The sequence below is a fragment of the Arachis ipaensis genome, chromosome B09 (genome assembly GCF_000816755.2).
Source record: "Arachis ipaensis cultivar K30076 chromosome B09, Araip1.1, whole genome shotgun sequence".
Classification (NCBI taxonomy): Eukaryota; Viridiplantae; Streptophyta; class Magnoliopsida; order Fabales; family Fabaceae; genus Arachis; species Arachis ipaensis.
In genome coordinates, this window is record NC_029793.2 from 117931857 (window position 1) to 117957347 (window position 25491).

General features: G+C 33.1%; 2 protein-coding genes, 2 long non-coding RNA genes and 1 pseudogene across 4 annotated transcripts in view; all 5 read right to left on the reverse strand.

Annotated features, from left to right (window-relative positions):
- LOC107615899 (protein FAR1-RELATED SEQUENCE 6-like) lies at window positions 1321-11228 on the reverse strand. Its single transcript, XM_021111992.1, has 10 exons — window positions 11094-11228; window positions 10879-10974; window positions 10614-10775; window positions 10426-10517; window positions 5388-5517; window positions 4053-4112; window positions 3217-3953; window positions 2720-3120; window positions 1537-2498; window positions 1321-1440 (listed from the first exon to the last, which is right to left on the reverse strand). The coding sequence occupies exons 1-10, from the start codon at window positions 11226-11228 to the stop codon at window positions 1321-1323; spliced, it is 2895 nt and encodes a 964-aa protein (XP_020967651.1).
- Window positions 10337-14485, reverse strand: LOC107616881 (annotated as a pseudogene).
- Window positions 16304-17471, reverse strand: LOC110267105. The gene is made up of 3 exons (XM_021112246.1): window positions 17080-17471; window positions 16911-16974; window positions 16304-16776 (listed from the first exon to the last, which is right to left on the reverse strand). The coding sequence occupies exons 1-3, from the start codon at window positions 17346-17348 to the stop codon at window positions 16513-16515; spliced, it is 597 nt and encodes a 198-aa protein (XP_020967905.1). The 5' UTR covers window positions 17349-17471; the 3' UTR covers window positions 16304-16512.
- On the reverse strand, window positions 17570-18781 carry LOC110267123. Its single transcript, XR_002354469.1, has 3 exons — window positions 18530-18781; window positions 18049-18124; window positions 17570-17644 (listed from the first exon to the last, which is right to left on the reverse strand). It is a non-coding gene; the product is annotated as an uncharacterized LOC110267123 (long non-coding RNA).
- Window positions 24745-25491, reverse strand: part of LOC110267294 — a 3507-nt gene continuing 2760 nt past the window's right edge. Inside the window, exon 3 of the long non-coding RNA XR_002354717.1 lies at window positions 24745-24926. This is a non-coding gene — a long non-coding RNA (uncharacterized LOC110267294). The remainder of the gene's footprint in view (window positions 24927-25491) is intronic.

Sequence of the window (25491 nt, forward strand, 5' to 3'; positions counted from 1 at the left end):
ATTAAGTTGATGGAGAGCTGGACCGAAGAACGTCAACTTTGTGAATGGGATGAGGTTTGTAAATTTCACATTTGCGCAGGTGTCATGATTGATCTTGTAAAATTATTACTGTAACGGTTCAAAATACTAAACCAACTGATAAATCTACCCACAGGATTCACTCCAATCAGATAGGATGGAGTTGATGCTAGATATTATTTGTGGCCTGCACAATACATTGGTCCACCAGCTCATTTCGTTATTGGAACAAAAGGTTATACTTGTTCGTCGCAATGAACCACGGAACAAGAAGAAGGACGTTCGTTCACCATACACTGCACCTAGTACACGGTCATTGATTGAACGTGCGGAGGGATTACCGAAGGGGGCAATGCGCAGAGGGAGGAAGAAGTTGCTTACTTAGTATTAGTTACAATGAATTGAACTACCAGATTATACTGAGTTTACTTACTGCTGACATGCTTAATGATTTGTTATTTTTCACATTAGAAAGACCTGATTCCATGACATTTTTTTTTCTACAGTACAATGATATGTTGGTTATGTTACCTAAAATTTACCCATGTCTTTTAGATTTTAGACTCCCAGATTTATCAAAGTTGTTTGGTAAAGCTGCCATATTTGTGCTTATCGAAACTGGTGACCACTAACCATCCGCCAATATAGCTAATCTGAACATCCTATACCTTACTATGATGAACATCCAGTCTAATAAGGTCAAAATCAAAACATAACCTAGTGGTCACTAATGCTAACGGATAACCATCTTTGTTTATAGTAAAAATGAACATCTGAAAACCTATAGAAATGAACATCCACTTTAGTTCTTTAAAAATACGTGAAAACAATGTCTATAAGGAACAGCTACGTACCGAAAAACTATATAGTCAAGCGTGTAGAAATCAAAACATAACCTAGTGGTCACTAATGCTAACGGATAACCATCTTTGTTTATAGTAAAAATGAACATCTGAAAGCCTATAGAAATGAACATCCACTTTAGTTCATTAAAAATACGTGAAAACAATGTCTATGAGGAACAGCTACGTACCGAAAAACTATATAGTCAAGCATGTAGAAATCAGAAACAACTTTATTAAACTATATACTAAGTTACAGAATAACCATCAAATATACATGTTATGCATTAAGTCTACACGAAATAAAAATAGTAAAATGCTTCGTTTTAACAAATGGAAAAATGGTTCTTGCAATCAATAACATGTGGACCTTTGCAACAGCTGCCTTAGAACCTTGAAACTAACATGAATCCTATAAACACATAAATGAGAAAATATACACTATCACAACCTCGTACAACTAATCCCATTTTTTGTTGAAGGAGCTTAACAAAGACATGAAACCACCGGCTTGTTCGGGAACATTCAAGCCAGAAACAGCACAATGGTTTATATCTTGAAATGTTTGCAGACGAACCACCTGCCAAAAATTAAAAAGAAAAAGTCCAATAGTTATGTTCTAGGATAGTACTATACCAAATAAGCATACAAAGTTGGGATTAAGCCAAACATATACCGGGGGTGAATTCTTTTGTTTTCTCCGTCTTGAATTCTTGATGGACTTTTCAAGGGCATAGCTGAGCCTCTTACTCTTTGGCCTGCCCTTTGTGGTGACCTTCGATGGGCCTTGGATGTCATCAACACCGACATCGTTCGAACTCTGAGAGCCAATGTTGGTCTGAGTCTCTGCCACGTTCTCGGACCTCTTTTTGGCACGGTGCGTAGCCAACTTGGCCCTTGTTTCTTCCAAAGCAACATGCAGCAATGCTGTTTCTTCATCATCACCGAGGAACTCTTGAGCAACATTATAGAAGTGTGCACACAGTCCCCTGAATGCAACATGACTCTCATCTGACCGACTGACATCATGGCTACTTTTGACATACGTATGCTTGCGCTTTATCTTCTTGCTCCATCGAGGAAGAATATAACAGGAAGGTACTTTGTACACTTTATACGAATGGAAAACTTCAAGGCAGTGACAGCACAACACACCTGAACTCTCAAAAAGATTGCACTCACAACGAAGCTCTTGTGTGGAACGGTCAAAGTGAACATCGTACGGAACGCATAGAATAGTATCGTTGAGTAGTTTCTCCTCTTCCACCTTCACGCAGACCAATGGACCCTGTTCATCAACTGCAGAAACTCTGCAGTTAGCCTTCCTCACAAACTCAATTTGAACATCCCTAAAAATGCTCGTGGTATACTCTTGCTGAAACTGTTTCTCTATAGGCGAGGTAGTTGCACAAGGGATAACCCCCCTCGAGTCTGCAGCATCATCCTCCAGTTCCCTCTGCTCCTTGACTCCAAGCACATTGTCATATTCATGAACAAATTGGACCAAGCTAGTTTTACTGTGTAAGTATCCACCGTAGAATGCGTGCATGCTCTCACTCCTTTGAGTATTCCGCATTGCTGCCCAAAATTCACCCTTGAAGTATATTGGGACCCACATGCATCGTTCATCATACAGATCTACAAGAAATAAATAATACCGAATTAAGCAAATAAAGCTTACCCCAAACATATTACTACACCTGAGAAATGAACATCCAAAATCACTGATATATTAAACATCCAAATGTTTACTATAATGATCATCCAGCTAATTGTCATCCAAAATTACTGATAAACTAAACATTCAGATGCCGAATAATTCCAATTAAAGCGTGAGAAGTAATCTCACATAAACAAACCTGACAGCCATGTGTTGTTATGTAAGTTGTACTCATCTATAAAATCAGCCCAATCATCTTCAAATGACTCCTCCGTCCGAGAGTTCCACACAATGTCGTTTAGGTCACCATACAAAGCTCCGTACCGGCGGTAACCCCCAAGCTTCGAAGGTAGCTTATTCATAATATGCCAAATGCACCACCGGTGGCGTGTGTCGGGTAAAGTATTTTTGATTGCACGATAAAGGGATCGACATTGATCGGTTATGATACACTTTGGAGCAGTTCCCATGCACTTCACCCATTGGCTAAAAACCCATTCATAACTTCTGATTTCTTCATTCCCCAACAAAACACAACCGAGGAGGGTCGACCTACCATGGTGGTTGACCCCAACGAACGACACAAACGGTAATCCATGCCTACCAGAAAAACCAACCAGATGTAAGAAATGCCAATCACGATCAAAAAGCGCATTATCAAGCAAAGGTAAAAACACCAACTTAACTACTACGTACCTATTTGTACTGTACGTGCTATCAACTGACACGACGTCTCCATAGTATTCATACGACGCCCTACACCTTGCATCAACCCATACTGCACTCTTAAATTTACACTCATCGTCCAACTTCACCGCGTAAAAGAAGTTCGGATTGATGTCCTTCATTCTCCTAAAGTACCTCATCATCTCCCTGACATCCGCATTCACGTTGCTAGTTCGGAGCCTTACTGTTATATAATTTCTTAAATCCTTCTCTGAGAATCCCAAGTTAGAGGGGCCACCAGCTTCATTTGACAAAGCAAGGAATGTCTTGTTTGGTCGAATCCCAGCCTCATCATTATCCTCGATCACGCACTTCGCATGCATGGTCAACTGCCTATACTCATGGTAGTACACTGCCTTTTTCGGTGAACAGGGGTGAGAGTGCATCAAGTCAACCTTGAGCAAAACCCAGTCTTGCACATCTTTATCAAACTTTACATATATCCTTGCCTTGCACCCAGCAGCTGAAATCGTATTCTTCCGTGTTGGTGCTTTAACACGAGACTCGCGGATCCCATCACGATTACAGTGTATAGCTTGGTTAATGGGAGCCTTTGTGATCTTATCAAATGTTGTCGTCCTTATCTTAGTTGCAAATCCAGCTTTCTTTGCATATGTCACATAAAAGTCATGAGCCATCTTTAACTGAGCAAACCGCATTCCAACTCTTGGTATCTCATCTTCTTGTAAGCAACCATGATCTGGTAACTGTATTTTATATTAATTCGAACGAAAAATTAATTACCATTAGTTATCAAATCAAACATGAACATTATGAGTACAAAAAAGTAAGCTAGACTCCAATACCTCATCACCAAGCTCCATCTCATCACTTCCAACATCTGTAACATCCGACAACTGTGCGGCCTAAAATTCCAAAACAAACAAAGTAACCAAAAGGAGGAAGATCCTGATCAAAACTCATTTCAATACAATCTCTAAAACAATCACCAAAAACACATCAACTGCTACAAATCAAGCAAATAGTTTTTTTTTTTTTCATTTCATGTATTATTTAATTAGTTTTCACCATTTATTTGTTTTTTTTCTCATTCAATGAAAATCTTGTGGAATTATTTGTTCCATTTTGGCTAATAGTTATGGGCCTTACTCACCCTTTAGTGGCTTCTCTTTTCACTCCAACCACAAAATTTTTTTCCTATATATTTACATATACACACTCGTTTCTTTAGATGCAATAAGAACATAAGCACATCTTTGATTAACTATATAATCCCATAAGCATGAAAAATATTAAAATAAAAGGCAGGAAGCATATGAGCATATAACTAAAAAATATGCAGTGAGCATATAAACGTACCATTACATGATTAAAGCACTAATATAAGCATGAAAAATATTAAAATAAAAGGCAGGAAGCATATCAGCATGTAACTAAAAAAAATATGCAGTGAGCTAGCTTTTAAACATACCATTACATGAATAAAGCACTAATATAAGCATGAAAAATATAAAAATAAAAGGCAGGAAGCATATCAGCATGTAACTAAAAAAATATGCAGTGAGATAGCTTTTAAACATACCATTACATGATTAAAGCACTAATATAAGCATGAAAAATATTAAAATAAAAGACAGGAAGCATATCAGCATGTAACTAAAAAAATATGCAGTGAGCTAGCTTTTAAACATACTATTACATGATTAAAACACTAAGCTAAACATTCCATGGTTAGCATGGTGCAAATACAACTAGCATTCACTTCAATACACGTACGAAATTATGCTTCCTGGATGTAATCATATAAGCATGCAATAATTTCATCTAATCCTCAATGCATGTAATGATACCATTAAATATAAAACACCCATAAATTTATTTGCATCTCAACTGACTATTACAATTGCATGTTTCAATAACCATACAATTAAAATACTCCTTTACATTGTGACTAAACCTAAAAACTAAACGCACGATAAACATCCATGGCAGAATTTGAGGATCCAAATTGCTCACCTTGCTCGGCTCGTGAGCATGGCCTGCGACATCGCCGGCTAAGTTTTCTTGTTCGTATGATAAATTTTCTGAATCGTCAGAGGCTACACACTCTAGAGGTTCCACTATATCGACCTCCATTAATGAATTTCGGCTAGGTGATGTGCATAAAGGAGGATCCTCACTTGAAACACGTTTTTCTTGCGATTCTGCCATTCTGAAGTATTCAAAACCGGCTGCGCTGTGTGCGGAGGAGAGTGCGGCACTGGTTGGTTAGTCGTTGTTGGCGGTGCAATGTTCGATCGGAGTTGAAGGCTGAAGCCGATCAACAGGACACAGACATGGGCAATTGACTGCTGTGGAAGGTGGAAATCAGCGCATGGGGTAGCAGTGTACTCCAGGAGGAGATGCCGTCAGGGAGATTCTATTTTTAACCTAAATATTTGATTTGAATCTATAATTAAGATTAATTCTAAATAGTTTCAAATTTCAAATTATTAATAATATGAAATTAATTAATAACCCATTATTTATTTTTAATTTCAATTACACCCCCATTGTATGGATTGTACAATAAGTGTATTTTTTCCTCATACTTTCCCATATGCTTATGATGAAGACTCTTAATTGCTCTTTTAGCAAAGTTTATACAAAAAAAATATTTAAAAAGAATATCCAAGTTAATGTACCATGGATGAGTGCAGTAAAATGTAACCAATCTTATTGAGATAATCTTTTCTAATGGTTTCAACAGATTGCAACAAATATTGAACCAACTCAAATCAAATTAAAACTTCCAGTAAACAATTACAAAAAATATGAAATTGCATGAAAATAAAAATGCTTGGTTTGCAAAAATGTAGTGGGAGTACTTATCCAATATTAGATTTTCAGCATCTCCATCTTGCTACAGAACTGTTGCCTTAACACTACAGTAGCAACACCAACGCCGCTAAGCCTCTCTATTACTGGGTCGCAAACACAACAGAATGAGTATTAGCTCTCATGAAAGAGTCAGAGTAATTACATTCCTAAGCAACAACACCTAAAAGAGAGACCACTTTTCACCTCACACTCTTGCGATGGCAACCCCCAGTATGCACCACTGTTTCGGCATCTAAGAAAGAAAGAAAATTGATGATTCAAAATAAAATATTGGCATTAATTGTTCTCCAAAGTTCACATAGACAAATACACAAACATCTTATGAGCAAATGGATTAATTAATCACATACAGTTATGAGATTGTTGCACACATATATTGCTACCCTCTAAAAGGGAAAAAGAGAAATTTCAGCAATGACTTCACAGTTTCAAATAAGCATCGATATTCACTTAAATATGGCTTTCAAGGCAAAACATGTAGCAAAAAACAAAATTTTATCTTACCCAGTGTATGCCTCAGGTCAAACATTACGACAGAGGTGGGTAGTACTTGTTCAACACCTTCACCTCTCCCATCTTCTCTCTTTTGTGCTTGATTATGTTTCAATCACGGAAACAACCACAGACATTCAAACTTGAAATTAATAATTTAAGTAAAGATCGAAAGATAGAAAATTAAAATCCCCAATGCCATGTAATAATTCAATAATTTTTCAAACAATAAAATGGAATTAAATATTTAGTTTCGTATTTTCTAATTATAATCGTCCTTATCACTTATAAAACTCATACATATTCGAAGGATTTGTGATTTGCATTATTGCAATCAATTTATGTAAATTTATTAAAAAAATATACGTGTACAACTAAATTTTTGAAAAGTAAAAATAAATTCAATCCCATGAAAAAATCAATGATATAGTTGATTCGAAAATATAGCAAGAAAACAACCCTTTTAAATGAGCTTTGAGTTTTAATATTTTTAAATTTGTCCACAGAATCCTTAAACAAACTCTAGAAACACTACTATATTTATGTGTTTATATGTAGGCTTAATCTTGTCATCATCCCTGGAAAAAGAAAGAATGCAAGGAGGCATGGAGCTTTGACTTTGAAGGAAACCATCCAACAAAGGAAAATGACAACAATAATAAAATTAGTAGTCACTATAATAAAAATTCTACTATAGAACAAGTTTCTTTGACAACTTACACTATTAAAAGAACTCAAAAGTTAAATAACTACACAACAAATGAAAGAGTTCTTATAAGTCATTTTAAATTCTTTTTTCATAAAACACACCTTCAAAACCATTGGAAACAAATTAAAAAATTTCATGTAATAAATTAATTTTCCAATGTAATAATTTTTTAAACGTAATAATAGTAATAGGTACCTCAAATGTAAAAATCTCAAAAGTTGGAGTTGATGCAGCCTTGAGAGTGTGTTTTGAAACAGTATCATCTTCAAAAGAGAACTTTGTGTTATCTTCCCTCTTGAGACCACCATATTAAATTGAAATCTCTTTGATTGAAACATATCTATTTGACACAAAAGATAAATAATTAATGAAAATCATTTGAGTTGATCTTTAAAAAAAATACCAAAACAAAAAAAAAATGAAGATTGATTTTATAAAAAAGGGTCTATGGATAAGATAACATACTTGATAAGTGTTTCTGGACGAGTAACCACAATGACATAATAGATGTAATATAACTTGTCAACTGAATTAAAATCACAAATATGGCACTCCCAAACTTGTAAAATAGCATTGAATAAGAAGTGCAACAATAATTTTTCATTCTCTACAAGACTATTTCTTCTTCTTCTTTTGCTTCTGATTCTCTTTCAGTCACTAAAACAATCACAAAGATTTAAACATGAAATAGATAATTTGATTGAAGAAGGAAAGAAAGAGGAATAGAATCCTCAATGGTTGGGTGTAGGAAAGTTTTGAAACTTGAAATTAGGGGTGCGCAAAATAATTATGTATTGAAAATTCTAATTTGGACTAAACTCAGAACCAAACGCTAACTAAATTGGTGAATTCACATTATATTAAAAAATCATATAATAATATACGTTATAAATTTGATCAATTTCAGTTACTGATCTAATAAAGCTATAAACCAATATGAAGAAGAAGAAAAAAAGGACTCCAGTGAACAACTAATTGATATGGTCAAGAAAAACTATATTGTTAACAATCAAAGCAGAAGATGAAGATAAAATATTTGTAAGTCAATATATCTTCTTAAGATAGTAATTATAAATAAGAAAACAAGAGAGTGGTATGATTGGGAGCTTATATCAAACACATGGTGAGTAACTTTGAAATATTAACAGAATAATAAGTAGCAAACACTACAATATACAAACTCAAATAAAAAACTTTCCTTTCTCCTAACATATTCTCATTTATATATTTTTTTTCATTTGATGTATCTTTTTTTTTTCTAGAATTTTAGTTCTCTCTTTTAATAGTAAAAATTTAAAAAATATATATATAACAAAAGAAAGAAAGAAAGAAAGAAAGAAAGAAGAGAGAAATCATTTGTGTGCTTTATTTTTGAAGCATGATGTGCAATGTTTCTTTTGCAAATTGAGACACTTTTATTTGAACTGTATGTTGCTATAAAACCTTCAGATTATTAAAAAGCATGACATACTACACTTTTCAATAAGCAAACCAAATGTTGGTGAAAAGAAATAAATTTCTTTAGAGAAAAAAGAAATCTTATGAGGTTTTAATTTAAAAAAATTAAAAAATCAAAAGAGATAAGAATAAGTCACAAGTTACCTAAGTACATCATAACTACTCTCTTTGACTCATGTATAAATTGACTCACTTTATTCTATTTGACTAAAATTTTTTCATATTTTATCAATCAATTAATCAATCACTTCATAAAAAAAAGTACTAATCGCAAAAGTTATAAACACTTCCAATATCAACAAATGACAACCAATAATCTAAATCAAGATTTAGGGATTTAAATAGGAATTAGAAGCATATGTACAATTTTAAAATTCTTTGCATTCTGAGCTTGGGACGGAGTCAGATAAAATATTAGAGGGGGGCCAAAATATTTACACAATAAAATAAGACTAAAATAAAATTTTAAGGGAGGGGCTAAACTGAAATTTACATATAATTTACATGTAAAAAGTTAAAATTAGGGGGCTATCGCCCCCCTTTCTATGTATGTAGCTCCGCCCCTGCTGAGCCACTTCAATTTTACTTTAACAGTGTCTTCTTGCTTGCACTTTGTTACCACCAACCAACGAAGTTGTAACTATTTCATCCAAAATAAAGAAACTTAAACAACTAATAATATAATTTGAATACGCTCGTTCTAAGCCAAAAAAAAAAAAGAGGAACATATAATAAGTTTCGTAGTAATGATAAAACCACTATTAGAACATGGGAAAATCAAGTTTTCATTTTATCATTAAAAAATCAAGTATTCATTCATATTTAACTTTTGCCTACTTTCGCGCAAATTTGACTATTGAATCAAAAAAGATTTTATATTTCTTTGCATAACCAACTAACACACAAGTTTTAATGTTTTCTTTTATCTTCCTATGATTGCATGTTTCTTACCAAAACAAACCTTAAAAAAAATTTGAAGACACATATATAACTAATCCATGAACACATAGTTATGAGAAAATAAAAGAGATGAAAACTAAAATTCACATTTTATATTTCAAAGAGAGTAGATAGAAATGATCATAACGTGTAAAATAGCTCAAAAAAATCAGTTGTGCATTTCAAGCCAAACTATCCCAAGAATCTGCAGCTCCAGAGGACATATATCATACATAAAAAAACACAATTAAATATTTGATCTTAATCTTTCATACTGAAGCTGTGTTTTCTTTTTTCTTCTTTCGATGATATCGTCCTTGTAAAAATTGATGAATTCTTAACACGATGATGATGTAGTATGTATATACTTCTACGTTGATAAGATCATAAACGGTTGCATTTTATCACACATCAACATTAATATGCCAATTTGGGAACTAAGAATTCAGACATGCAGCTCTACCAATGAGATATAAGAGATACTAAATATGTGACAAGAACAAGAATTTAACAACAATATTTTTTTTATCAGAAACAAAAACTACACAATAGTAGTAGGAAAAGGCCTATCATCCATTCTCTACATTCAAAATCAAACTCTACAAACTTGATAACTTTTAAAAGGGATTACAAATGATGTTTATTTTTGTATTTTTTTTCTTTTTCTCTGAAAGAGAATTGTCCCCTATCAGGGACAATTTCCTCACTGTTAAGTTTATTCGTCCATCCGAATGATGCACCTGATGGACTCTCCTTTCAGTATCAAATCAAAAGGCTTGTTAATCTCTGGGAACGGAACGGTGTGAGTGATAAATTTCTCAAGTTCCAACTCCTGAATTATAACCAATGAAGAGATCCATTAGCAACATAAATAAAAACATATCAACTTGTTAAGACTACAATGAAGAGTTTAGTATAAAAAGCTTACCCCTTTCATGTACTTCTCCACAACATTAGGAAGATCGGTTCGGGGTTTGTAGTTACCATAGAAGGTACCCTTGAGAGTTCTCTCATTCAAGAAGTTCATAGGATGAGTTTTGAAAACATCATCTTTGCTTGGAACACCAACAAGAATAGCAACACCCCAACCCTGAAAAGGGAATAGAATATTTAAGTTTCAGTATTAGTAAATAACTTATCATAACAACATTATAGCAACAAATTAAAAAAAGAACAAGTTCTGATTCAATTACATCATGGACATATTCAAAGGCTGAGATCATAGCTTGGATGCTGCTAGTACATTCAACAGAACGATCCACGCCTCTATTGGTCATTTCAGCAATTACCTGTTGAGCAACATTAAAATCTTAGTCTTTCTTCCATGAAACAAACTTTTCAAAAAATATGCAAGACATCATAAAATTGAAAGTTAAGCAAAATAAAAAGTAATGTCAAGGAATCCAACACTGTCCCCACCAAAGAAGGGCTTCCTTTTGCTGCACTTCCCAAAAGCTTCTTCCACCCTCTCAATCACTTCTTCCATCACCTTATAATATGGCTCCCTCTCTTCTTCTGTTTCAATAGTTATAATGCTCTTCATAGAAGGAAACCACTACCCCCATTTGCATAGAAAGGAAAAAAATGTTAAGAGAAAGCTAACTAATTAGAGTAACCACTATAACCTACCAACTAATCTTAAGTTATTAACTGACAACATGTAACAAACTTCCATGTGAACTCCATGGAAGTTTATTTTATTGAAATAATAGTATAATCAATATAATTAATAGAAATAATCTAATCATAATGAGCTAGTTATAAAGTTGTTAATAAAGAATGGAGTTACCGATGGTCTTTAAACAATTCAAAGTCTCTGAAAACTCACCAACATAAACTTTTAAGATCTTTTACTCAATAATTAGAAATAATCCAACTTTAATGAAACAATGAGAAAAAAAACAGCGAAAATAGCAAAAAATCAGATAAGAAAAAACAAAAAGGAATCACCTTTTCATATATGTAAGTGGCTCAAAAGCGAGCAATTGCTCTGTCATAAGGATCAGAAGGAAGGATTGAAGGGGCATTATTATTGTACCAACTCTGATCAATGTATTCGACTATGATGAGAGACTTAGAGATGGGTTTGCCATGGCGGATTAGAACAGGGACCCTCGCATACACAGGATTAGACCTCTCTTCAAAGTCTTAATGTTCAATGGACTTGATTCTAGCTACGCCTCAGCAGATATGCCAAAGTATTCAAAATTGAAAACACCTGTGCAGATATAGAAATATGAAGACAGAAAGCTATTCATCAAATAGAAAGAAATATTATATTTGATTTACAAACTGTACTGATACCATTTCTGAAAGAAACAATACATTTTTTTGCCAAAAATGATTTCTCAAAGAAAAGGTATACTTACCAAGGGCCCATGCTTCTTCGGCCTTCGCCGACTCTTTTTCCCTTCTGCAAGAAGAACTGCAGCTGAAGAACCGAAAAAAATGTCAAATTAGCAATGTCATGGTTATTGGTTAGATTTAGAAGAGAATGGTACACAAATTGAACAATTCCAAGTTGGTCAACCAGATTTCAAGACAGTTTCATAGAAATGCCCAATCTCATCCCCACACAAACTAAGGTCTATACTAATCTCCTACTATTTGCTAGAAGATCTTCATCAATTGCTATTGAATTCTGCAGAGAACAAATCAAAACAAAATGGACTTCAACCCTTGCATAATTTGCATGTATTCAAAGAGTTGAACCAATTATCAAACCCCAAAAAAATGTAATTCATATAATTAAAATCTTCAAACTATATATTAAGTAAATAAATGTTGATTAGAAGCAAAAACAACATAGTGTTGATATAGCTTCTAAATGTTAAGTGTAACAATCCTATTAATTCAAAATCCCACTCATCATGTTATATGTAATATCCACAATATTCAACGACCGTTTAATAGATATTAGTGAAATTTCAAATAAAAAAAGTTTTTAGACACTACAGTCAAAAATCTAATTTATCATTTCTCAAGCAACAGAAAAATGAGACATCAGTAAAACTGTAACTTGCAAACCTCATCTCCCTTTTTGACATAATCACCCTTTTTCCTTGTAAAAGTAATGCTGCCGACCATAGTAGCTCCTATTGCAACAAATACCACCTGAATCCAAATCATATATTACTCCCAGATACAGGTTAAAAAAAACACTAAATATCAGGCGCGCAGCTAAGGGATAACTTTGTTGTGAACACAAAAACGTGTAGTTTCAATTCTAGGATGATGGCTATTTATAAATTATTCAAGGTAAGAAATGTAAGCTTTTACATTTTTCGCAACCCAGCCAATGGTGAAATAACAAATTGGAATTGTTATCCACAAAGTAATATTCTCCAATAAATTCACGTGGCAGAATTTTGAGCAGGACCTAGTTATGAACTCGGGAATTTGTAAATTAAAATTGATAGGGATGACAAACCTTTCCAAAATCTACAGTAGAAATTATTGAAACAACTTGCTTATTCTCCGGAATACAATACAGTACTTGCTATTTACAGCAATTGGATTGACCTTAAAAAAATACTAATGACAATCAACACCAAGAAAAGTAGAAAACATAAATGTAAAATGATTCTCCTTAGGTCATTATCTCATACCGTATATAAGCATCCAGGGATGTCAACAAATTGCTCAATAGTTCCTGATACTGGAACATGGAAACGGTGATAATCCTGCAATAAAGAAGCATTCAAATAAAAATTTGCAATCAAATTACTTTTAAAATGAAAGTGAATTTGAAAGAAATAAGACACAAAGAAAGCAACAAATACCTATGGTGCCAAATGGAATATTACCAAAGTTCCATTAACAAAAGCATTAGAACACATTTCTTTCTCCAAAAGTCCTTGAACTGAAAACTTTTGACCCTAAAAGGAACAATCAACAACCATAAATATACATAATTTAAGTTGAAAGAATTAAACGACAGAATATATTCCAATTTTCAAGGAACATAAAATCTTCAAAATTAAGGAAGAAGTTAAAATATAGAATGTGATCATGAAATGGTAGTAGATATACTAATAGTTACCTAAAACCAGTATTCATCATGCATCACTTGATATTGTATAAAAAACAAATGGTTTCATATGTTACACTTCTTACATCTCTTGCTTGATGTTAAGCAAATGTGGAAGAATAAAAACCAAATGGCCGACTCTTCTTCTGAATTGTTCAATTTGTGTACCGCTTATCCTCAAAAGAATCGAAAAAAATGTCAAAAAGGGGGGAAATCAAAATTTGAAGACAAATTAAGATAGGTTCGCAAGGGAATCGAAATACGATCATTAATAGTTTGGAAATCAAGATTAAAACCTAAATTATATTGTTATATATTTGAGAAAGAGTAAGTAGCTAGGCTGCCAAAAATAAAGAAAATTTAATTAAATGAAGAACTAATAGAATAATGAAATATATGAATATATTCACCCGTATATGAATATCAAATGCTTTTCAGTTTTTCACGTTCTTGTATTTTGAGTACAAAATTTAGGAGGATTGTTCTAAATTGTGACTGAGCTACTCTAGCAGAATTTTTTTAGTGCACGAAAAGTTTTTAAATTTCCTAGGACTTGATTAACCTTTCTTAAATTCCCTAGTACCATCAAAAGCTATTTTTAAAAATCTTTAATAGATGAAATATCATTAACTAAAAGAGACTAATCCATACATAAATCTCATAGCCTCAAAAGTTTCATTTAATGAATATGCCATGCACAAGAAGATATAATACACACTTAACATTACAGCATCTGAAGTACCTTTTTCAGCTTGAATAGCTTGTTCCATAGACTACACAACATATTCAAGTAATGGCAATCCCATTATATAGTTGAGGGAGTTACCATAACCCTTAAGAATATAAGCCCCCAAGTCATCTGTCCACTCCAGCAACATAATCTATTTACACAAGAATGAGCATTTTAAGAATTCATGGATGCAAACAGCAAGGAAAAAGGTGCAACGACATGTTAACATGGTTGTTGCAGAAACAGGAATAATAAGCTAATTTTTTCATACCCATTCAACAATAGCAACTTTTTAAGCATTCAAACTTCAGTTTAACAGCAAGCCACCTTTATGGAATCTGCAGTTTCATTTCAAGATAAAAAAAGCGGAAAAACCATATCAATATATCAAAGTTTCATTTTATTATCTTTAGTTTTGATTTTTCTTTTGGTGTATTGTTGTTTGTATGATTTTTGTTAGTTAGTTCTAATCTATCTTAATTTACATATAAATAAAGAAAAAGTAGATCATTAGGTCACAAAATAGACTCACAGCATCACTACAAATGTACCTCAGAAGGGCGAAAAAGATTACATGCTTGATTGGTAATAAGAGAATCAAACTCTATAGCATCACTAAGATTTTCTTTTTCTTCTGATTAAAACATCAAAGATTATATATAAACTCAGAAAGAAAAACATTTTGAAAACCAACAGCAGAAGAGAATGTTACCTATTTACACAAAAACCAAAGAGATGATATATCCTGTCTTGTAAAATTCAGTCCATAGCGCCCAATTAACTATACCCAACAGTCTAAAATTTAGATCAAACGTTATCTTTGTAATTTTCAGATCTCAAATCTGGAAAATTTCAAATGACCAGAAAATTATGATAATCATAAGCTCGAGACCCCCAAGAAATGACTTCAACCCATTGTTCTCCATTATCATGTTCAGCACGACCGCTTATGCTCAAAAGAACCAAAAAAATGTAAAAAAGGTAAAAAATTAAAATAGGAGAAGGGCAACCAAGATCCAAATCACAGTGAAAAGTATAGCACCTCACCTAGCGAAACTCCTCGAAACCGTCACCATTCATTGGTCCGAACCCGTCGCCGGGGCCGATTGGGTGGAAACCTACAGTCCTATTGGGAGAGCAACGTGGCAGCCTTTGGAAGCCCCGGCCACCAGAGCGGAAGTGCACGGGGCTCAGACAAGGGTTGTGGTACGTCATCGGAGAATCAAAGAAGCGAGAGTGAGGCCTCGAAGAGTGACGGTGGCCATGAGAAACATCGTTGTTATTGTTGTTTCTGTAGTAGTATCCTCTGTACCTATCCAGCTTGGCCAACACTAAATTGGAATGAAGAAGATCACTCTTGGGTTGAAGGGTAAGAAGGGAATAGGAAGAGAGAAAGGAGGAGAGTGGGCAGCAAGTAACTCACCCACTTCCTTTCAAAAGGATGCCAGGTTGTGTGAGAGAGAAGGTGAAAGGGATGGCTGACGACTACTGTCAGAGGAGCACATGCATTCCTGAACGCGAGAAGCCAGGTGGAGGAGGTGCCACCGTGGGATGCGGGGAGCTCTCCAGCTCGGAGATGAAACCACGCCTATCTAGTGTATAACTAGCGTGATAACCCGTGCAATGCACGGGATTCACAAAATTTAAACCTTTTTAAAAGAAAAATACTAAGAATATAACTAAAATGTATTCTATAAAAATAGATATGTTGTATTAATTTTGGATAATTACAAAATTATCATTACACTAAAATAAAAAAATAGATTACAATAATTATTCAATATGTCAATAAATAGTATAACATATTTTGTAAGATAATAAAAGATAATAAAATATTCAAACAATTGGTAGACACTAAAAAAAAAACAGAAAAAATAAGTCCAACAGAGATGTAGTTTACTATTACGTATTATCTTAAGAACACATAACGTCAAGATACTTACTGATAGCAAAACAAAATATATACAACATATATAAATTTGTTCATTAAACAAAAAATAAAATATGTCCAAGACAAGTTAACATATAATTCAAAATATCCATCAAATAGAGTTATACATAGGAGGCCTAACGTCGCTGAATCGATAACTCTATCTGGCGGTTAGCTATCGAGCTGAGTTTGAAAGTAATGCTATCACCCTCCTTTAAATTGTATATTCTACAACATTCACTCCACCCAACCCCAAATTTCCATTCTCCACATCTTCCTCCACTATTCAGTAAGTGAAAGAAGAACACATTCTTCTCTACATTGGAATCTGGACCGGTGATCGTCCAAATCGAACCATCTCCAGATGGTTTAAGATACACAGCAAATTTTGAAGCCAAATACTGCAACGAATAATTCATAGTTAACATAAACATAATATTTTCATACACAATGAATAACAAATTTAGGAAGAACATCCAATAAGCTTGCAGGAAAAAAAAACAAAAAACAAAACACTCTTTTGAGATCAAGTTACCAATCTAGATTGTTCGAGATCCGAAGCTGTGATCTTCTTTTCATAAGAAACCTCTGGAGCATATCTAATTTAGGATAATATGAATCTTAGTCAGCACAGTAAAAAATAGCAAGCTATCCCATGATATTAAAATCCAAAACACAAGAAAAAAAGTTACATTTAGCATTACCTAGGATCAGCCAATTCATTTGACGCGTTAATGTGTTCATCGACTTCCAATGATAAACTGCTGCCACTAGACAAATCTATCGGATTATGTGGATTATCCCCTACCAGTGCCCCAGCTTGATCATTGTCTTCATCACCATCTGATGAAAACTGATCATCCGATGGTTCAGACCCAGATAGAACAATCGCATCAGCTGATGAGTCCTCATCCATCCTGGTATACTTTATTTGGAAGACTCTTGATACATTATCAAGTGTCTCTGGGTCCATTAGCTCAGGAACATAGCAGTCAGGATCAAGGTGAACTTGGATGGGTTGGTTGTCCTTATCCCACAATGAAATAAAAAAATTCCAAAACCAACATACCTAAATTGAACAGATGCCCCTCTATCGATAAGATAGAAAGTTCTAATATGTTCAAATGAGGACTCAGTTATGAGCAACTGATCATTCTTTCTGATCACCTCCAACGATAAACAATTATCTAACTTGTCAATGACATAGAATATTGGCCCTAATCGTTCCCCATGAGTTGAAACAAAATTTGGGGGAAGAGCTCTGTCACCCTATATTCAAATTTCTTCCCAAAGTTATTTCATGTGCAACAAAACATGCTAAAAAAGCTTCACATAATTTTACCTAATTATTTAGCAAATAGAGGTATTTTAAATCTACAATTATTACCAACTGAGCAACACAAGAGAAAAATAATCACGTAAATGAACTAACATTATAATGAAAAGAAAGCTTTAGAATAAATAATTGAGAAGATTCTAGTTCAGTAAACAGCTCAATAAATTTAAACAAAATATCCATAGAAAAGGGACAAAGGGGCAAAGCAATCACTCTCACACATGCAGAAAATAGTAGAAAATAACAAATTAAAGAACATCAAGTCAAATCAGGAATCTAATTAATTGAGATTGATACTACTGGCCAAAACTGCACATTGGCCATTATATTTCGTTACCTGGTTACTGAAAACGCGAAATCTAAAAACTAGTTCTTTTCCGCTGGGCCAGTATAGCTGGGTTGCTAAAAACCTCCTATTAGCACATAATGGCACGATTAGAATTTAAGACTGAGACTTTTAACCAAGAAAACAACTAACTAAGTATACAAAAAAAAATAGTAACAAACTAAAAGCACATTAATGAAAAATACCCAAGAGACCACGTTAGAAAACTACTACACAACATATTTTATAAATTACAACAACTTCTGAAATCTGGCCTACATATAAATGAGAAGCCAATAAAATTAAATTACAACATGAAAAATATCTGAGTAAGAATTTAAAAAAAACTATAGATGGCATAATATCGATATTTAATTGACATTAAAATTTTCAAAAGTTAATCTGAAATATATTGAATGGAAAAGTAAATGATACTTCAATTGAATTGAAAATAAAGCAAAGAAAACATCTTCTCTAATGCTCAGCACCATACCTGTTTGGATCTTCTCTATTGGCATCCATGGCCATTCAGACTTATCAAATAGAGAGGCTTGGTATAAAGATTCAAGAAGAAAGAAAAAATCTTGTCTTTTACTGCAAAAGAGAGCATTATAATAAAGTAAACCCTAATAGGAGATTTCAAAAAATTCAACAAAAACAGCTGATAAAATTGAATCAAGAAACATAAAGAACAAACATAAAGAAGGAACAGCAACCATTCATAAACAAAAGAAGAAATAGATGAACAAAAATATTGTTATTAATTCTAGTAAATTAAATTTCTACTAATCCTAATTATAATGATGAGAACTTTCAGAAAGCTAACCACTACTACTAATAATAATTTAATGAAACAATCATGAATTATGAATTTGTTAGTTAGAATATGCGTTACAAACGATATGAAAAACAGAAAATATACAAAAATTAGATCAATATTAAAATATAAAAGACCAGAATCAATATTAAAAAATTATAAATAAGATTTTCTTTTTTTTACTCTTAAAAATGTTTTAAATTATCTGCTTAATATTTTTTCTTATTACATACAATATAGTAATACCAAAATTACTGAATTTCACACGGCCAATACAACCTCACTGAAACTGAATTAATTAACTTGCTAATAAGAAATTAACCAAAAAAAATAGCTTCCTGTTATTATCCTTTGAACTTCTCTCATGTTAATAACTTACATTATAGTATGTTACCTTAAATGTAGCTTCCTAATCAACTTGATTAACAAAAGTAGCTGCTACCCACGTGTGACAACCTGCTAAAAAGAAGCTAAAAAAAATGAACTTAATAAGAATCAGATGTTGGAAATATCCAAGTATCAGAGATCAGTAGTTTTGGAAATAAAAAATTTCTTTCTTTCTTTTTAAATCGGAGAAGAACGTCTCTTTGAATGATACATGCATGCCAAAATCAGAAGAAAAAAAAAGTGAAGAGAAGATTATGTTGGGACTACAACAGTTAGGGCAAAAGCTTAACTTGTTATTCGATTGTCAGAAAATTTATCTGTTCAAAGAAATGGAGACGCCGGCACCACTGAAAATGACGACAAGCTTGTATCTTGTAGGATTATTTGAGGTTTAACCATGCAAAAAGTAGGACGGCGTCTTTCTGGGTTGAGTGAGCTGAGACCCAGAGGGAGAGGATGCACGGTGACGACGTTAGGTCTTTTTTCTGACCTTCTTTTTTTCTTCCCGTGTGTGTGTCTTGTTTGTGAACTTTGTTTTTTTTTTTATTGTGTGTGTGTGGGGGTAGGGAGGGGGTGGGAGAAAAGAGAGGCACCTTTGGTCTTTTCATCTTTCCTTGATAACGTTAAAGTCTTAAAGAAGTAAAAATACTAATAGAAGATATAAGATTACAATTAAAATAATGTAGATAATTCATTAAAAATAAATGACACTAAAAGAACGGTTATGAGAAATGAATCATTAGACAATACAATTAATTTCAGAATTATTAATCAGAAATTTTTTTAATACTTATGATAGCTAAAAATAACTAAATATTGACAAAAATGTATCGTAAATATAATTTTTTCTATTCATTTCAGAACTTTTGATATCAATAAATTTTATGTGTCCCAAAGTTTAACTAATTTTCACAATTTTTTTCATTTTTATTTTCTATTGATAATTAGAGAAAAAAATGATGAAAAATCACAGAAAAAAATGAAAGAAATAATTACTTAACGAAAATTGTAGGCAATATAAAACAGATTAACATACAAATTAACAAATATAAGTGAAAAAATAAGTAAGAATGTAGATATTAATTGTTTATATTTATTGTAGAATAAAGTTTCTAATTAACCCACAAACCAAGAAAAAAGAAGAAGAAAATTAAATATTAAATTTATCAATTATCTTCAAGTACAAAATGAAATCTAAAACTTCTATGAAATTAAGATGACATTTGAAAACTTAAAATAGCCATTTTTCCAAAAATAATTATATAAATAAATTGAATCCTGTGAGAAGTAAAATTATAATCTAGTCTAAAGAAAATATATAGTTATAATAATGGTATAGGAATTAGGAATAAAAAAAAAACAAACTCCATCAAAGCATGTGATACAAAATCATTAAGTAGAAGCTGGTTTAAAAGAAGGCTAACTTTCAAAATTATCTGAACGTAAAATAGGAATGCTTCCTTTAATATGAGAAACGATAGCCAATACCCATTTCAGCATCCATAACAACACAATCTTAAACTAACCCGAAGAATGGGTCAGAGTAAAGTTAGTCCAATCTTTTTGTATCCTAAATTAGAATTTATAACTGAAACAGTTCACAAAAAAAGTAAAACAGTTCTGGTCATGAAAGGGGAAAAAGTATATTAATTGTTCTGGCTTAGAAACAACACCATTTTTATATGGAAAGCCTATTTGTTGCTCTGGCTGCTGTTGATGATTTTATGCGAAGACAGACATACCACTGAATTATACAATGAATAAAGCTTAATCAATTCTAATAGGCAGAATTAGTTTGATATGAAATAGTTATATTCATAAGAAAATTCACATAGAGCCACAGACTCATTTATTTCATTTTCTTCTTTTGCTGTCTAACCACATGAAAGCAACCTCATCTAGCCAGAAAATTAAATAGAGAGCATCATGGAACAGAACAAACCTGAACAAATTTAAAAAATTACCCGTGGGAACGACTACTCCTATTGTTCAGTGCAGTGGAACTGACAGCACACTTGACCTCACCGAGTTTCATCAGGGTCAAAACATCACTTCTAGATGTCACCGGACTCAATGTAGCATCAGAAAGACTCAATCCATCATCATTGTAGCTCCTAATCTCTAATTTATTATCTGTTTTGTCCTCAGCAAGTAGGTCTCTAACTTGTTCATTGTAAATCCCAACCATTTGAACATAAATGTCATATGTCATAATGTCTTTCCTGTCATTACACATTTGAAACAAATAGTTAATAGGAACATAATTGATCCCCATATCCTTAGAGGTTCAACCTGATGGACCACTCTACCAAAAGAAACAAGAAAAAAAATTAGATGGATATATAATTGGTTTAAGTTTGCATATATAGTAAGTAGAGATTGCTTCTTATTTCATTGGTCTGTGTCTGCGTTAATTAATGTATGGAATAAATAATGGAATGTGTATCATACTTCTTTTATCTTACTATGGTGTATGTCTTCCCAAATCTAGTTTCACCATATGTGAAAATACAAACATTATATCCATCCATCAGGGATCTAATTAACAGGTCTGTGTCCTTAAAAATCTCATCTGTGTACAAAGTTAGAATAAATTTCAATAAGATGATGTAAAAGAGAGGGAAGGGGAGGGAAAATTTCTATAATCAGTATGTGGAACTCTACCTTAGCCAGCCTTTGCACCAAAAACCCGATTGAAGTGAAAAACTTTCCTTCCATCTTTCAATGTTTTGGATGGATCTAAACTGAATGCAGAACCATCCTCCCCAATGAAATCAATAAAATTCTTGGATTCAGCCTAGAATGTGGGTCTGATTCTGCAGTAAACTCGAATATTACCTATAATTTGGATCTGAAAAGTTGGACAAAATTAACTTTGCTCAATAATGTATAAAGAGAAAACGGCCATTAATTAAATAAACAATTAAAAATTCAACCTTTCAGATCTTAAACCATGATAAATAATTTCCCATTCTCTTCTACTACTCTGTTATATCTAGCAGCTGCAGTTCCCATATCCTCTACTTGACTCCCAGAATTCATAAACCAGTATTTCATCTCAATAATTAATAAGCATAAAACCGATTCTCAAAACACACGACTAACTCACAACCAGAAGGAAAAAAAAAGCATCAGTCCAAAAGGTAAGAAAGTAACAAACGAAGCCATCCAAATTCAAACACAATGCCCTTTGGAATTTTAGAATAGTTCCAACACAAATCTCAATTGATCACATACCAGTGCAAATGAAAACACCCCTTTAACAACCAAATTTATCAAGATGGTTCCTATCCTCTAGCAGTATTTGAAGTATTCTGCAAAACAAATTGGGAGTGACCTATTTACCGTGATAAGTTCCTAACAAATAAGAAATTGCAGACTGAACAACGACAATTCATAATGATATCTAATTGCTCAAGCAAGATCTAAACATAATAGGAAATGTTAACAACACTTTTTCACTTCCTCTACTAAGTAAATAGATGTTTTTGTGATACCTAACCTCACCTCCATCACGATCGTCACTACTGCCACAGTATCACATCTTGTTCGTCTTGTTCAAATGCTGCTTATGCTTCTCCTTCTACTCCGCCAGCACCACCGGAGACTTCTTCCTCTTCCGATCGGACTCTATCTTCGCCCGAATTCCAGAGAGAGTGAGAAGAGATATGTGACTGAGAAGGCTCTGAATCAAAATCGGCTTGACGAAGAAAACAGATAGTGAGCAAGAGATAATGTCTTCCCAATGGAACACCCCTGTTCCCCAATCAGATTCAATCTAACTCCATCGTGCGGTCCACATCTATTGATCTAATCCATCCAGTATCATAGAAATTTTTAACCTTTTTTTATGAAAAATTATCTATCTCTACACTATTAAAATAGTAAGATAGATAAATATGTTAAATATATCAATAAACTAATAGAAGCAACTAAGTATTTGATTAGGGATGACTAAATCGAAAAAAAATGGATGAAAAATATATTTTTACTTACGTTTTAGTGCAATTGATAAATTTCTAATAATAAAAGTAAAATTACTAAAAAATTTATTATAACTTTTTTGAGAAGTTCAAATTTATATTTTTTATTTTTTTTTGAAATATACATTTTCACGTGATAAATAAATAAAAAAATACCTTTAACCAATTTACTTTAAAATATCTTTTTATATGAGATATCTAAATATAAAATTATAACACGATTGAAAAAAAATACATTTTTTAAATGATTTTGGGATTCATTATTTAAATTATTCGATACATTTTAATAACTCATAGGAAAACAAATATCATTATACACTAGATAGCCGTGGTTTCATCTCCGAGCTGGAGACCTCCCCGCATTCCAGGCCGGCTCCTATCCCAGGTGGCACCTCTCCTCTAGCGTGGCAACCCCACCTCAACGTGCATGTGCTTCCCTCTGTTAATTTGATTATGGTTTCTCCTTTTTGCTACCTATTAAATTGTTTGTTGCATGTGGTTTGTGCATTTTATAAAATTTTGGGGTTTTCACTTCATTCTTTGGAATTTCCTGTTAATTTGATTATGGTTTCTCTTTTTGCTAGCTGTTGCCACTCTCGCCTTCCTGCCTCGATCTTCTCTGTGGGTGTTGTGATCCCGATTCTTCCATCTCCACCGTGTGACTTGTCTTTCTGTCCTTTTTCTCGGTTTCTCTCTGCACGGTGTTGGTGTCACTCTGAAATCCTGATCTTCAACCCATTTTTCTTTATCCCCATCCAGTTCGTGTTTCTGGATCCTTTCTTGGATTATCCCAGTTTTCTCCATCTGGGTACATTGTGAATCAAGGTGTCCAACTTCGATCGACGTTTTCTGTCTCGAACGACCCGTCAGAACAGTATTGGTATCATCATCGTGTTTTCTATGATTTACTTAATTTTGTTTCAAATAAATGCTAATTTACTAATTTTTATACTGTAATGTGTTCGTAGATGAAGATGTATAAGAGAAGTTCAAATTTATATTTTTTATTTTTTTTAAATATATATTTTCACATGATAAAAAAAAATACCGTTAACCAATTTTACTTAAAAATATCTTTTTATATGAGATATCTAAATATAAAATCATAACAAAGATTCTTGCATGAAAATCATGGTTAACAGTCTACAAAGAACACAGCAAAATATAAGAAGGAGGAATGCAAAATAAAAAAAAAAAAACAAATTCAGATGAGAAAGAAATCAGTTGTGATAAAAATTCGAAGACTAATAAAAGAAATATTAAACGAATAAAGAAACAAAATTTAAGCGATATACATGTATGCATATACATATTACTGTAAACATTGTAACACCCTAACTACCAAAGCTCACACTTCCGGCTGCGCGACTCTGATAGCACAGACATTACGACGACACTTATATTATTTTTATACTAAAATATGAGCCTTTTTAAAACTTTAAACCACAGTAGCGCTCCCAAAGATACTTTCGTTCGATAACGTACATCCATAAATACCATACAACTTACAAAACTCATAAAGAGCACATCCATATATATACATACATATATATAAGTAATATTACAAACATAATCCAATACAATTACTATCCCTCTTACAGAATATCTCAAGATAAAGGCGAGGGTACAAATAATAGTCTAAAGCAATACAAAGCATTTCAACCACAACTAAAAGAACTCTTCGTAACTTCTGCGCCCATATCCTGAAAGGGGAAAAGTGTAGGGGGTGAGAACATCATCCTCGAAAGGGTTCTCAGTAGAGGATTTTTGGGAATTACTGTAATAGGATACATGAAGATAAACCGTACCAGTGATTAATAACCTTCTTATGCCTCTTTTCAAAAACACGGTTTTCAATAAAAGTAAAGTCAAAAATCCTTACTGAAAGAGGAACCATTCAATTCTCAAAACTCAAAAGCCTTTCAAAACGGTTTATCTATGCGGAACCAAAATAGCCTTTCATAATTTTATTCCAAACCAGAAACACAAAACCGAAATCAACCATCAGTTCATCTCTTTCCAACCACGGCCCTAGGCCCAAACAATCCAACCAACAACCAGTCACCACAAATCCAACAGAGTCCCAGATGCAAACACAGGAAGGAAGTTCAAGCACAAACAAACAGTTATTACAAGTAGAACAAGTAGCAGTTAATCTCAAAAAGTCACAAAGGCAAACCAAGTACAATATGCACACCCAAACAATGTCACATAGATGCATATGATGCATGCTTGTCCCTAGTGGCTGATGATATCATCTGTCGGTTA